The 15,423-nt window shown below is 41.1% G+C and overlaps 1 protein-coding gene across 6 annotated transcripts in view; it reads right to left on the reverse strand.

Moving 5' to 3' along the window:
• Positions 1 to 15,423, reverse strand: part of LOC149175229 (phosphoinositide phosphatase SAC2-like) — a 282,478-nt gene that overhangs the window by 20,154 nt on the left and 246,901 nt on the right. For all 6 annotated transcript variants that reach the window (XM_089419554.1, XM_089419552.1, XM_089419551.1 and 3 more), the window contains one exon: positions 548 to 733. In XM_089419554.1, the coding sequence (XP_089275680.1) occupies positions 548 to 733 (186 nt within the window). The remainder of the gene's footprint in view (positions 1 to 547; positions 734 to 15,423) is intronic.

Here is a 15,423-nt window from a genome sequence, read left to right on the forward strand (position 1 = left end):
GCAATTGGGGAGGAGTTTTTGAAAAAAAATTGGAAGGAAACCAGTCCCCTTTCATCCTGTTTCTTTTACAATAACTACAATGGTAGGAAGGTGCGCTGAATGATGTCGATGACTAACTTGCACAATGCCTTACTTTCATCTGTCCAAGATTTCAGCCAATTTCCTCAAGGACAATATCATATCCCAAATTATATGAATATCATACCTAGTCAGCTATGTGAGAATTTGTTAAATGACAAGGTTTATTCCATTTCAATTGCTGTACCTTATTGTCTGCACTACTTTTCAGCCTGTATACAAGTGCAAAATTTGGGTAGCTGTGGATTAATTTCTCCTTTCCACAGTAATCACAAAATCTTCCAACTTGCTAGCAATTCCCTCTTATTAAATAGTTGATAGATTCTACCTAATAGCGTCCTCTACTTTTGGTTGTTGGTGACTAGTTAGAGATGAACATATATAAGCACTTTTCAAATAGAATCAAAGCAAAGGAACTTATCTAGATTTTCATGATCTCCATTATGTTCATAAACTGTGCAAGGGTTACCTCTCAGATGCATCTTCATCACATGAATTTGCTGAGGAATAAAGCCAATCCATATCATTTGAGTTTGATTTCACTAAGGTATCTTCTCTTCCTCGTTCATTGATCTTTGTGAGCTTGTCACTAGGTAGACATTGATCCCCATTATAATCTCTTAATAAATGCCTGTGAGTTGCTGAGGGAATACATCTGAAAAATAAAAGTGAGCATTGTCAACATAGATATTAACTCACAAATCAAAACAAGTTATAAAAAACAATACGAAATATGTAAAAAAATAAATGCAACAATATATGTCTGTATATATATTTTCTAGTAAAACCCAATATGCCATGGTGGAAAATTCTTGACAAATCATTAGAAGTGTTCCACTGAGTCCTCAGTATATTAATTGGAAGAAGGTACCCAAATCTACATCTGAAACATTCACACCCTCAAGTTAAATACTAAACTCTAAAAGCAAAAAGAAAGAAACTATAAATGGCTGTTACAGTCCAGGATACTAAGCAAAAAAAGAACTTAATACTAAATAGTTGGTGCATAAGCAGCTAATGGTGAATAAAACATTTAAAGAAAACTGTTGAACTCGAATATAACTAAAAGAAACTACATTGAACTTAGAATGCATTTCTCAGTTGGACACATTGAGAGGGCTCCATCGGAGATTAGCTATGATAGCTTCATGTCAGCAGCAGCCTAAAGGGCAAATTACATAGCTGCATGTCGACAGAAGGAGCATCCAAGCTTAAGAAAGTACTATAAATACCAGTCATTCCTCTCATTTCTTTCATTTTTTCTTGACATGGAAGAACAATGCATCCCCTTCATTTGCCTAATTTTCTTATCATTCTCATTTCCCATGTTGTTTCTTGTGCCATACTTGATCTTTTGGCTTTATGAGGATACCAAAGTCTTCTACTACAACACTATACTAGTGATTTTTGGATATTAACAAGGATTTATGGCTAAATTCTCACTTACGAAGAAGAAAAACTCCCATTACACACTAACTTGTATTATGTAATATCTCAAATTATAAATTTGCTTAAAAAATTCACTCTGTCAATTTTACCAACAATTGGCACAAATTAAACCACAAAATTAACGGCGGAAACAGGAAATAAAATTTGCGACTGAAGATTAGACAAGATAATCAACCAGAAGAACTCAGCCTTATTTTATTAATATATAATATGCTGATACAAGAACTGGAAATGGCTGAGGTGATAGCCTCAAAATTATCTACAATAAAGCTGCAGCGGCCCTCCAAAAGTAAATTGATCTGCTGAAAGCATCTGTGAATTCTGAATGAATTCACCAAGGGGAGAGATGGGTTCTCGCCCACTCGCTGAATCACCTGAGGGTTTCTATCCTGGTGCTACAACTGAAGCTAGGAACTCCCGTTTCTCCAAACCTCTCCACAAGTAAAATACTCAACTCCAAGATGTCCCAAATGATCTCGTCCTCCTCCTTTTAAAGATCCAATAGATAGATCTCCAATCTTCTAGAAGTGTCTTATTTTATTATTTTATTACTATTCTAGAAGCTCCCTCTTGACTCCATCTAAGTGAATTTTTAATTTTAATTTACTTAAGTCACTTTTAGCCTTTTCCCCCAATTAGTCATTTCCTCTTCTATTTTAATTAATTAAGTGACTAATTAAAGTCACTTTTAATCCAAGAAAATGGTAAATCATCCACCATACTCTCTCTAGCCAATGAAAACGACTACTTAGCATCCCATCCTATAGATCTTCTCATTCCGGTTCCAACGAGCTATTACACCAAGGTGTTCCATCAGATATTCCTTCCGGAATGCCACCTTAAGCATAATTAATTAAGTTATGCTCGATAATAACGAGAATCACCATAATGCAATGGAACAAAAAGAAAATGTACTGAACTGCTCATGATGGTAGAAAATGCCAAGCAAACACCGTCGGACCCTGTAAAACTCCTCAAAACTCCCCCGAGACCTCTAATGACATAATCCTGCTCTCGTGACTTGGCCATCCTGTACCCTGGAAATCCACCCTGGCAGTGCTATAGAGGAAAATAAAAATGGGGACATTACATATTATGATCAATTTTTGGGCTATTCATAACCAATGTGGGAATTAATTGAACAATGCACTAACTATAAGGCTAACAACCTATTCGAGCAACAATTTGTTTGACCAAACCTCTCTAATGCAAATGCACTCTAAGCTCTACTGGGTACTGAAAATTGTTGATTTATAGGGATCTTCTTATCTGATAATTACTTCTAAGGATATTCATTTTAAATTCACTTGCATCCACTTTTATCATTAAGCAATTACACCAAAGATCATCAACATGACAACAAGAATGACAATAGGATCATAAAGAGATAGCCACACAAGAAAACACAAAGTATTTTACCCTGGGAAAACCAACATGGAGGAAAAACCAATGTTTTTAAAACTGGAACCAGGGACCAGACCGGTCCACTTAATGAACCGGTTTACCGACTGGAACCGGTCTAACCGGGGATGGTTTGGTCTAAGATCCAGTTTTAGAAAAATACATTAAATAATTAATTTAATGAAACAAAACTATTTTTAACATTTAAAACCATGATTCCAAGCCAATAAACACAAAATATGCAAAGTTTGGTCATTTATATACCATGTAAAGGTGAATATATCAAAATGGCACCAAGTGCAATACATATCATCGACAAAAGAGCAAAATACATAAGCAATGAGGCTCTAAATGGCCTATAAAGTCCAAAAACAATGCTGCAAGCTATGAGGCCATTGACCAACTACAAGTCTACAGTGTACACATGATCAATCATTAAGTTCATCACCACTACTAGCCACAAGATCATCATTAGGAGCTACATAGACATCATCTGGTTCAAAGTCTGAGGATGCCTTAGCCTGATTTGCGACCTCAGTAGCAATGCCACCAATAACAATAGAAGTGGACCTAATGGAAGCAGGAGTATGTCGACCTGCACGACTAGTGCCTTCCATGGGTTCTTTGCCTTTCCTTGATGCCGCTATTGATCCTGGTTCTGATGCTGCCACAAAATCTTCCTCATCCCCCGCTAAAGCCATGTCAATATCAAAATCAACCTTAAACACAAGATTCTCAGTCTCCTCCACCCATTCTGATGTTGGATCAATATCGTCCAACACAATGGGATCTAGATCAGGTGCTTTGTTAATCATTTGGTTCCTCCTCAGTTGAAGGTTGTATTGCACGAAAACAAGATCATTTAACCGTTTTTGTTCCTTAAAGGCTTGGAGAGGGTGTTTTTGGAGGGAAAGCACCCCTAATTTCCCTCCAAAACCCCTAAACTACCTTAGAAAAGCCACATTGTGGGTCCTTAATGGGCATGGCAGGTAACCGGCCAGTTAGGACCGGCTAGGGCCAAATTCTCGCCATAGCGCCTCCTTAACCGGGTTTTTCAGCTGATTCCAACCGGTGGCCCCGTTGACCGGCCAGTTAGACCGGTAACCGATTAGCTAGGCCGGTTTTAAAAACCATGGGAAAAACCCAACAATCTTTTCCTTATAGAAATTTATTTGTTCAACAAGAGATACATCTAAGTCAAATCCTAGGTCAAATTGACCATCAACATTATTCTGGTCAAACCTAGTCTAATAGCCCTTTTAGTCAAGTCATCCTTTTGCCCATAGAGCTTAGCCTGCTTCTTCATCCAGAGAACTCGGCTTGCTTCTTTATAGAGAGAATCTTGGTCTGCTTCTTCATACAGAGAGAATCTTGATCTGTGCATCTTCCACATGTGTGAGGCTAGACAGATGGAGGGAGAGAAGATGCTTCATCAAATTCATCCTTCTTTCTTTGTGTTTCTTCATCTAGAGGAGCAGAGATAATCATCCTGTAATTGATTTGAATCTCTTGATGAATTGCCTTCTTGGAGAAGGACGTGGCCTATATTTATACCTTTCGAGGAGGTCAAATAGGTGCCTTTGTATGCTGGGCTGACTTGACTTTGTGGAGCCAAAATATTTTAAAATTCAAATTTTTATCTTTTGCAAAGTGCATAGAGAAAATGCCTTTAATATTTTTCTTTTGACACTAGCACAAAGAACACGCTTTACATTTATCATCAATAGCTTAAAATATAAATTACGAAGATCAACCATAGCTACAAAATTCAACACTCCCTCTTAGCTAGGGAGGTATTCATAATGACTAGAAAAATGTTCTCATGTTGACAAATTTCTCTAAGAAAAGGTTATAACAAATCATCAATAGTATCAACATCATTCAACTACCATAATTTTGGCCAAACACTTTGGCACATGGTAGATCAATAGGATCAACAGACTACCATAATTTGTTGATTTTTTGTAACTACGGTCGATCTTCATAATGTAGCCCTGATGTATTTGTAAGCATGTTCTTCATGCTAAAGTCATAAAGAAAATATTAAAAAGACATGTTCTTCATGTCGTTTGCAGAAGAAGAAATTTGAAAATTTGTGGCACCAAATTAGCCATGTCAACCTCCTCCTAGTCAAGTCAGCCCCTTAAAATGTTTAGATCGGCTCCAATTAAGACACACCCATTCGGCCAAGCAAAAATCTATATAAAGACCTCTCATTCCTCCATTTCAGTAAGCAATTCAAACATCTTATCTTCTGTGATTCTGACTATTCCGAGGCAATGAGTTATCACCCTCTGAGGGATTTGGATTTGTTTTTGTTCATGAATATTTGGATGGTTTGAGGCAGCATACAAAGTTCTGAGGTAGCAAGCAAAATCTATCTCTGTGACCAAGGAAGGACTACCTATATGAATAGCGAAGGGCTATTTATGAGGCTAGAAAAGGTATATTTGATGCAACGAAGTCTGAGGCAAAGACTCCATGAGAAGGTCAAAGTCTGAGTTGAAGAAGAGCAGTAGGGGACCGAATTCTAAGAAAGGAAAAAGGCCTAATCCATTATGTGGGCAAAGGACTTGATTAGGAGGATGGACCAAGTTTGAACTAGTTATTGACTCAGATGTATCTCTATTGGATTGAAGATTTATCAATTGAAAAGGTTGCTAGGTTTTTTCCCATGTGGGTTTTCCCAAGGCAAATGATTGTGTTTTTGTGTGGCTGTCTCTTTATTACTCTACTGGCATTTTTGTTCGCTGTTGAGATTCTTTGTGCAATTACTTTATGATGGATAATAAATGCAAAGAAAGACTAACTCAAGATAAGATCATAAATAATTATTTGATTAAAGGATCCTTTAAAAATCAACATGGTTTCAGAGCTTGGGTAGAAGGGCAGCCAACTTGTTTCTTAGGGTTTGTTTTCTGCCCTAATCAATCTCTGGTTAGAAATACTCCTAAAAGAGTTGTACAGTAAAATATCCAATCCATGAGATAGATAGGAAGAAGGGATGAAGTTTGTAGCTTGCATTTGGCCTAGAAAATACTGATCAAAGAAGCTTGTAATAAGGCTAAACAAGAGGATCGAAATCTTGATTGAATTAAGTTTTAGTCTCAAAAATTGTGACAGAGAAAGATCTCACGACTATTTTGAAGGAGGCCTCAAAATTTGTTCTACTACAACCGACAATTGTAGCTGCCTCCCACTATCCACCAACTACTGCACTAACTCTAATTCATCTACCACTGATTGTAGTTGAACCAACCTGCTGCATCTATGTCGCTTCTAACACTACACTGTACATCGTGTACAACTGCCAACTCTGCATTTGCATTGCAACTCCCTCTCATTGTTGTTGCTGCTATTGCAACTACTGCGATTGAGAAGCATCTAAAATACTGAACCATTTGTGTCGACTCATCGGATGGAGTGGGATGATGAGAAGATAGGGAGGCATGAGAAGATACGGGGACAACACACATATCTGCCTCAGACTGTGTCGGCTCATCGGATGGAGGCAGTCTTCCGGAAGGGAGACATAGAGTGGGCAGTGGAGCTGCGTGCATCAGAGGCAGGGACTACATCGCAAACGGTACATCCAAGATCCAGTCCATCCTTGATCGGTATGCCATAGTGTTTGGAGAGATTCCACCAGGACAGCCACCGGATCGGGGGTTTGAGCACACTATCGAGCTTGAGCAGGGCATCTAGGCAGTGATCACCACCCCCTATAGGCACCCCAAGGCCTACCGGGACGAGATTGAGTGAGCTATCCAGGAGTTGCTAGCTCTTGGGCACATTCGACCAAGCACGAGTCCTTTTGCTTCTTCTGTGGTGTTGGTGAAGAAGAAGGACGGTACATTAAGGATGTGCATTGACTACAGGGCCTTGAACAAGAAGACCCTGAAGAACAGGTACCCCATACCCAGGATCGATGAGTTGATGGACGAGTTGAGGGGAGCACAATTCTTCTCAAAGATTGATTTGAGATCTGGGTACCATCAGATTCGTGTGAGGGAGCAGGACATTCCCAAGATCGCCTTCAGGTGTCACTATGGGCACTTTGAGTTCTTAGTGATGCTTTTTGGGCTAACCAACGCCCCAGCTACATTTCAGTCCTGTATGAATCACATCTTCCGTAGTCACTTGAGGAAGTTTGTGTTGGTATTCTTCGATGACATTCTCATTTACAGCAGGACTTGGGAGGAGCATCTCCAGCACATTGAGACAGTATTGCGTATCTTACAGGAGCAACAGTTCTATGTTGACGGAGATGTTGTATCTGGGACACATCATAGGGGTGGACAGAGTGAGGGTCCATGAGGAGAAGATCAGGGCCATCAGAAAATCGCTGAAGCCGAGAAATGTGACGGAACTTCGAGGATTCATTGGCATTTGTACTTACTACTGGAAGTTCGTCAAAGGTTTCTCGTAGCTTGCTGCACCCCTGACAGATTTGACGAGGAAGGGGGCATTCAGTTGGTCAGATACAGCGCAACGAGCCTTTGACAGGCTCAAGGAAGTTATGAGCAGCTGCCCAGTGCTTGCGTTGCCAGATTTTACGTAGCCTTTTATTTTGGAGTGTGATGCATTGGGAGAGGGGATCGGCGCAGTATTGATGCAGGGAGGTCACCCTATAGTCTTTGAGAGTCGGAAACTCCTTCCGCACGAGAGGTTTTATTCTATATACGACAAGGAGATGTTGGCCATCATGCATGCATTGGCTAAGTACTGGTAGTATTTGGTGGGTAACAGGTTCAGGGTGAGGACTGATCACAACAGCCTCAAGTTCTTTTTGCAGCAGAAGCAGCTACAGGAGAGGCAGCAGAAGTTTTGTCAGCAAGATCCAAGCATATGACTTTGACATTGAGTATGTCAAGGGTAAGAACAACGTGGTAGCAGATGCCCTTTCACGTAGACCAGCCATGTTGTCTCTTATGAGCTTGGATACAGACTGGAGGGCTCGACTCTTAGTAGAGTACTCCAAGGACAGATTTGCATGTGAGATTCTGGACGGACAGGTGGTAGATGACAGGTACAGGGTGATTGATGAGATCATCTATTACAGGGATCGGATCTTCTTGACTGAGGGGTCTCAGCTCAAGAAGAAGATACTGCAGGCATCACATGACTCACCATTGGCAAGCCATCAGGGGTTTACCAAAACCTATAGGGCCATCAGAGAGAGGTTCTCATGGAAGGGCCTTAAGGAGGACGTACTCCAGCATGTTAGGGAGTGCGATGTTTGCTAGAGGAACAAGGGGGAGATGAGCCATCCCGCGGGATTATTGCAGCCTCTTTCCATTACAGAGGGGAAATGGGAGAGTATTTCGATGGACTTCATCACAGGGTTGCCCATGGTACAGGGCAAGGATTGCATCTTTGTCATCGTTGACCGACTGACAAAATACACACATTTTTTTGCCATATCCGCAAACTATACAGCAGCACAGGTGGCCAAGCTGTTCTTTAGAGAGATCTTCAGGCTACATGGTCTTCCTAAGACCATCGTCAGTGATAGGGACAACCGTTTCATGAGTAGGTTTTGGCAGGAGCTTTTCCGGTTGGTGGGGACAGAGTTGACACCGAGTACCGGTTATCACCCACAGATGGATGGGCAGACAGAGATAGTTAACAAGTGGCTAGAGGGCTACTTGCGTAACTATGTCAGTGGGCAGCAGCGAGCATGGTTGAGGTGGCTGCATCTAGGGGAGTATTGTTACAATACTTCACATCACATGGCCATTGGTATGTCACCATTCTATGCTTTATATGGGTATCATCCTTTATCTTTTGCTGATGTGATGTTTGGTGATAGCAAGGCTCCCAGAGCCAAGATATGGATCCAAGAGAGCCAGGATATTCTCCGAGCTCTCAAGGATAACATGGCTACAACACAGAATCAATAGAAGCTGTATGCCAACAGGGGTCAGGTGGAAAGACAGTTCGAGGTAGGGGACATGGTCTACCTACAGTTACAGCCATACCGACAGTCGTCACTAAAACAGAAGGGGGCTGAGAAGCTTAAGCCCCGCTTTTATGGGCCATACAGGGTGATACATAGGGTTGGACAGGTTGCATATGAGTTGGAGCTGCCCCAAGGTAGCAAGATTCATAACGTTTTCCATGTATCATGCCTAAAAAAGGCATTGGGGCAGCAGGTGACAGTGACAGATGAGCTACCACCCATGGATGACGAGGGGCATTTGGTATTGCAGTCGGAGGCTATTATTGATACCAAGGAGAGGCAACTGCGGAGCAGGACAGTCTGGGAATTCTTAGTGAGGTGGCAGAATTTGCCGGATGAGGATGCCACTTGGGAGAGTGAGACGATCTTGCAGCATCCATCACTTCAGTTGCTTGAGGACAAGCAAAATTTTGCCAAGGGACACTGTAATATTCCTAATTAGCCACGGCTAATTGGAATATTCAATTTTGTTCAATTTTTGCCTTCTATAGCTATTTGTGAATAAAAAGTGAGGAAGGGGGGCATAACTCACTTTAGAATAAAAAGTCACTTCCTAGGTAGCACAACGTTGTGACTTAAAGGGGAGCCAAGGGGGCCAAAGGGGGACGCAGAAATGGAGCCCACGTAGACACATGGAGGGACTGCGCAGGAGGGAAGAACACATGGCAAGAGGGGAATCACGCAGGAGGGGGTGAGCCTAGGGATTGTGAGAAGCAGAGGCTATAAAATAGAGAGGAGCCCCTCATTTTAGATCATTTAGTTATGTGCATTTTGAGCTAGTCGTTTTGACTTCTGAGCACGCTGGCTGTTTAGCTAGTCTGCAGCACTGTTTAGTGCATTGAGTGTCTCCGTTCGGAGATCTCACCCTTAGCCCCGGGAGACTTTGAGTGCCTGCTCGGGAAAGGTATTTCCATCGGTATTTCAGCAGTCGTTTTATCAGCATTTCAGCAGCAATTTCATCAGCATCTTGGAGGACTGCACAACACTTGGAGAGGGACGCAGTTCTTTTTAGTTGTAGTGCTGGATTGGGGTTTTGCAGGTGGAGTTATGCTGGGAGATTGAGCAGGGGTCTAGCTCTTGTCTCATTGGAGGATTTTTGGCAGGGTTTCAGGTAGTGTTTCAAGCAGAGTTTAGAGGGGTTTCCTTCAGTGGCAACGCAGGGCATTGAGGAACTGCGCAAAATCCCAAGAGGGTGTTTTTCGGAGGTCGACCATTCTAGGAAAGCTTTCTGGATTTTTCTGGGTTTCTTGAGTAGAGCCCGAATCCAGAGTTTCAGCTTTTTCTGAGGAGGGGAGCAGCCCCAAATCATCATTTGTTGTCTAGCTGCAGCAGTAGCATCCACGCAGAGAGGCCATTCTTGTCATTCTGAGAGTATTTATTCACTTGCCTTGTGCAAGTCGAAGTGCCATTTGTCTAATCACCTCTTGTACTCATTTTATTGCTCAGTATAATAAAATGGCTTAGCATTTCTCGCTGTATTTGTTGTGTATCTGCTTATATTTCCGGTTTACATTATTATATGTTGTTCCACTGTTATTTTATCACTTCTGGGTTATTATATCATTTGCACATATTTGGTTGGAGTTTTTGCTGGGATTTGAGGAATATTTTGTGTTAGGAATATTACACTGTGCTTCTTCAGTATATCCAAGACCTGTCTTTATCAAAGGAGAACGCTGCACTTTGATAATTTCATTTAGGGTCTCTGATCCTTTAGCAAATCTAAGATTGAGAGCTTTTGTTTTCTCAATATCCTTTCTTAGACCCACAATTTCACATTCTAATTTTTCATTGTGTTTTTCCCTTTCAGCAAGTTGGAATGTCAGAGTATCTATAATCATATTCTTTTCTTCTAAACAAATTTTAAGTTTAGAGATTTCTTCATAAAGACCATCTTCATCTAAAGCATCCAAGAAATCATCATCTTCAAAAGCCATCAGAAGTCTATAATCATTACTATTTTCATCTTCATCACTATTTGATAAACCATCACTATCTTCATGTGTATAGTAGCTCTTCTTACTTACACTTTGTTTTCTATTCCATTTTGCTGATTCCTTACCTTTGTCAAGCTTATCCTTTTGAGGACATTTGGCAGCATAATGACCGAATTTTCCATAAGCAAAACATTTGAAAGGTAGTTTACCTCTGAATCTTCTAGAACCCCGTTGAAGGTTCTTGACAAAGTTTGCTTCTTCCTCTCCTCCTGAAATATGTCCTGATTCATTGAGTTCTTCTCTTCCTGAAGCCTTGAATGCGGCTTCTCTCATATCTGATGGACCACCTTTTCTCATTTCAACAGCAGTTAGGATTCCGTGCAACTGTGTCATAGTAATACTCTGAAGATCCTGCTTTTCTTCTATGGCAGAAACTATTGATTCAAACTTAGAAGACAAGGATCTTAAAACCTTTTCAACTAAAGTAACTTTTTTTATCTCTTCACCCAAGTTTTTCATGCGATTAACAATCTCATCTATACGTAGGAGGTTATGAGCTATACTTTCATCATTGTGCATTTTGAGAGTTTCATATTGAATTCTGAGAGATTGTAGTTTTGCATGTTTTCCCTGATTGTCTCCTTCATAGCTTAGAATGATCTTGTCCCATATTTCTTTGGCAGTTTTAAGCTGCATAATCTTGACAAATTCTAATTGTGACAGACTCCCCAATAATGTATTGATAGCCTTGGCATTGGTTTCATATTGCTTTTTACCTGTCGTATCTATAGGAATTGCTAATGGAAATGTATATCCTCCTTCCATGATTTCCCAAACATCTGTTCCAAGAGATTGAAGATAGGCTGTGGTTCTTACCTTCCAATAAACAAAGTTGCTCCCATCAAAGAGTGGAGATCTAATGGATCCCTCTCTTTTGTAGCTACTCATGATGATAGATCTTCCTTCAAGCGATCAAGCTTCTTCTGAAGGACCTGCTTTGATAACAATTGTTGTAAATAATACTGAGAGGGGAGGGGGGGTGAATCAGTATTAGCAAGTCAATAATATTTCATTTCCATATTCTGATTCATATACGCTACTTCAGTTAATGAAACTTGCGTGTATACGCAACTATATATAAGGCAACTAGCGTATATTCTTTAAACTTATAATTTAGTTAATTCTTCATATGTTGATCTTTAATCTGTGCATCAGAACCATATAAACAGTAACCAAGAGCAGTAAAAACAAAACAGACAGTCACACACATGAACACAAGATATAAGGTGGAAACCCAATGTGGGTGAAAACCACCTGTTGCAATTGTCTCTATCTTTCTTTTAATAAGAAACTTCTTTTTACAATATTTTGTACTGGTGCAGTCTTATACCAGTACGCAGGCTTCTACCTGCAGAAGGCTACAACCTTCTCTCGTTCTCCAGCTTCTCCTGGAAGGGAGCTACAACCCCCTAGCTCCTGTACTAGCTAATGTACTAATACGTAGATGCTAACCTATAGAAGGCTACAACCTTCTCTTTTCTTCCAGGGACCACGTTTCATAAATTTTCAGACTGGATCCATCAATAACATCAAATATATCTGCATCAACCAATCTCCTTTGCACCAACCAAAACTGAATCAAACAATCACTTCTCTAAATGCTGTAACCAGAATACAGTAATAGTAACTAGAACCCAAGCCAGAACCCAGAACACTGCAACAGCAATCAGAAGTAGCTAAAGCATATTTTATGAGGTGTACGCTACTTCAATGTGACGAACCTACGTGCATACGCACTTGTATCAAGGCAAACCTACGTATACGCACTTTTGAATTGCCGAACCGGCGTGTATACACACCTTTGCTATAATGAACCTGTGTATAGATCTGTAAATGATGATTTAACCTTTACAATTATTCAGACATCAGCTATACCCAGATCATCATATTTACAGATTACGACATGCGCCAATTATTAAGATAAACAATCAAAAACCACACAAAGATACTTCTTTTCAAGCCTTAAGATCTTGACCCATAAATAGAACTTATCTTTCATCAAGCGCTTAGGTTCATCCTTGATTCAGATCCAGCTGTGCACCATAACCCAATAACCTGTAATCTAGATCTTGCTCTTCATTAGATATTCAATTCATGAGTGCATTTTCCTAATGATCTTCTCCTCCTTTTATAGTCTTAGGCCTTAATAACATGGTCCAAAATCACTTAGAATCAATACCTTGGACCAAATACCTGGGTTCAACACGTCGGACAAGATACCTTGGACCAATACAATGGATCACAATACCATGGACCAAAACCAAGTTTTCCAACATGTACACGCCTTTCCTTTCGTGAAAGTGCGTGTGTACGCCATACGCGCCTTTTGGTCTGTGAACCCGCGTGTACACGCGGCTTGGTCAATGGGAACTTGCATATACCTCTCTTTCTTCATTCTGTGAGCCTGAACTGTGATCTGTCATCTGTGAGAGTTGCCATCAAGGACAACATCTGTGTCATAGTGCCAAATCTGTGTCATAATGCCAACAATCACTCATGACAAGACGACATCAAATCCATAAACCTCCTAGTCTACCATGATGCATTGTTGTCCACTTTCAGATGTAGGTGACCGAGAGAGAGGACAAGGCTATGGAATTGCACAAGGCAGGTTTCAATCTGGGATGCGGGCTCCGAGCACTGCTAGTGAAAATTGTGCAGAAGTCACTGGGAGACTAACATGGACAATCTGGATCAGCAATGACTATCCGCAAGATTTGGCTCGGCTGGAGGGCAGATTTGCGCAATTTCTTGAGGTAAGAAGTGCAGGCAGCAGAGGGGCTTGGCAGCAAAAGCTGCGCAATTCCTCCAAGGAGTTGGCAGCGGGCTGCAGGAGGCTTGCCAAGAAAAAATGCGCATTTTTTCCAAGGAGCTAGCAACGGGCTGCGGGATTGCTAGTGACAAAAACTACGCAATTGTTAGGAGGCTGACCTGCTGAACACCTCTGCGCAGTTTTTGAACTAAGCAGGATGCTAGGCAGCTGAGGGACTGCTCATGAAATTTGCGCAGATTTCTAGGTGAGCAGCCACTCGGCTGACTAGGTGGTTGACTAGAAAAACTACACAATTTTTTTAGGGAGACAAGGACAAACATTGGGTGCTTGTTCAACTTGTCGCACAGTTTCCTCAGTCAGCAGAGCGGGCAAGGTCTGTAGCTTTTGCGCAATTTTTGAGGGGAGTGAGTCTTGGGGTCAATGCCAAGTCAAACTCTTCGGTAGACCAGCAAGAGGGTTGGTTGATTAGCTTGCAGGTAGCGTAGATTGAAATGGCTTGTTGGACGCTTCTGTGTTGTTCTAGGTGACAGTCGATCGAGTCGATTCTGGGGTGGAGGTCCGCCTGTTAGAGGGTGATCTGGTCGTCAGAACTTCATAAAAAATGACTAAGTGTGTGAGTGAGTGAATTCGTGCATAAGCGACCTTGCGAACAGACACTCAACATGATTGACGACAAGACGCCTCAAACCATCAAGACAACATATACTCAACACGACTAGCCGACAGTGTGAGCGACAAGCGCGACACTTGTGATAGATTGTTGAACAACCGCGACGACGCTTACGCAACAGTGCATACAACTTCGTGTGTGAGTGCGACGGAAGCTTACATAGTGAATACAACTTGTAAACATGAAGCAGGACCTTGTGCATGACCACAACATGGCTGCAAGTGTGACATTGTAACCAACATGCAAAAAGATGTCCATTGAACGATCAAGCAAGGAGGGTGCAAAGACTCAACAAGAGCTCACGGGGTGAGCTCGAGTGCTTGCAAACATCAAGTAAACATTCAAGGGAGGCTCTGAAATTGGATGCAGGCCAAAATTTTGGAGGGTGTTGCAGCCGCTACAACAGGTTCTCTACCTCAGCTTTGAATTCTCGAAGTTTGTTGAATACTTCATCCCTAGATTTCATCAAATAAACCTAAGTTTTCCTTGAATGTTCATCAATGAACGTTACATAATATAGGTGACCTCCAAGAGACTTTCGATTCATGGGACCACAAACATCAGAATGAATGAGATCTGAAATTTCTTGGTGTTTTTCCCAATGCACATCCCTTGCATACTCCTTCATGATCTTCCTTGAGTTCGGGGATGCCATTTACTATTGTGTTTAGAGTTGGTAATATTTTGTAGTGAAGATGACCAAATCTTCTATGCCAAAGTTCACATGGGCTCACTTCAATGTGAACCAAGGCTTGAGCGAGGGGAGTTATCAATCTGTAAAGTCTTCCTTCACAGATCTCAATCATCCTAACATCTTCTATGCTTGAATTTTTATCCCATACTACCACCTTTCCATCTATGAAAGAAATTTTATCACCCTTATCTTCTAGACATGAAATGGAAAGTAAATTCTTGTGCAAACTTGGAACAAACAGGATATTGTTGAGATGAATATTTCCTCCATTCTCTAGCTCTAGCAAGGTTGATCCAATTCCTCTCACAGGGTAGCTCTTGTTGTCACCAAGCTCTACGAAGTAAGAGGAATTTCCTTTTGACAATGTTTTTAGTTGCTTGTGTTGACCAATCATATGTC

The sequence above is a fragment of the Pinus tabuliformis genome, chromosome 4_1, assembly GCF_031772625.1.
Source record: "Pinus tabuliformis cultivar Carrire ecotype Pingquan chromosome 4_1, CPIR1, whole genome shotgun sequence".
Taxonomy (NCBI): domain Eukaryota; kingdom Viridiplantae; phylum Streptophyta; class Pinopsida; order Pinales; family Pinaceae; genus Pinus; species Pinus tabuliformis.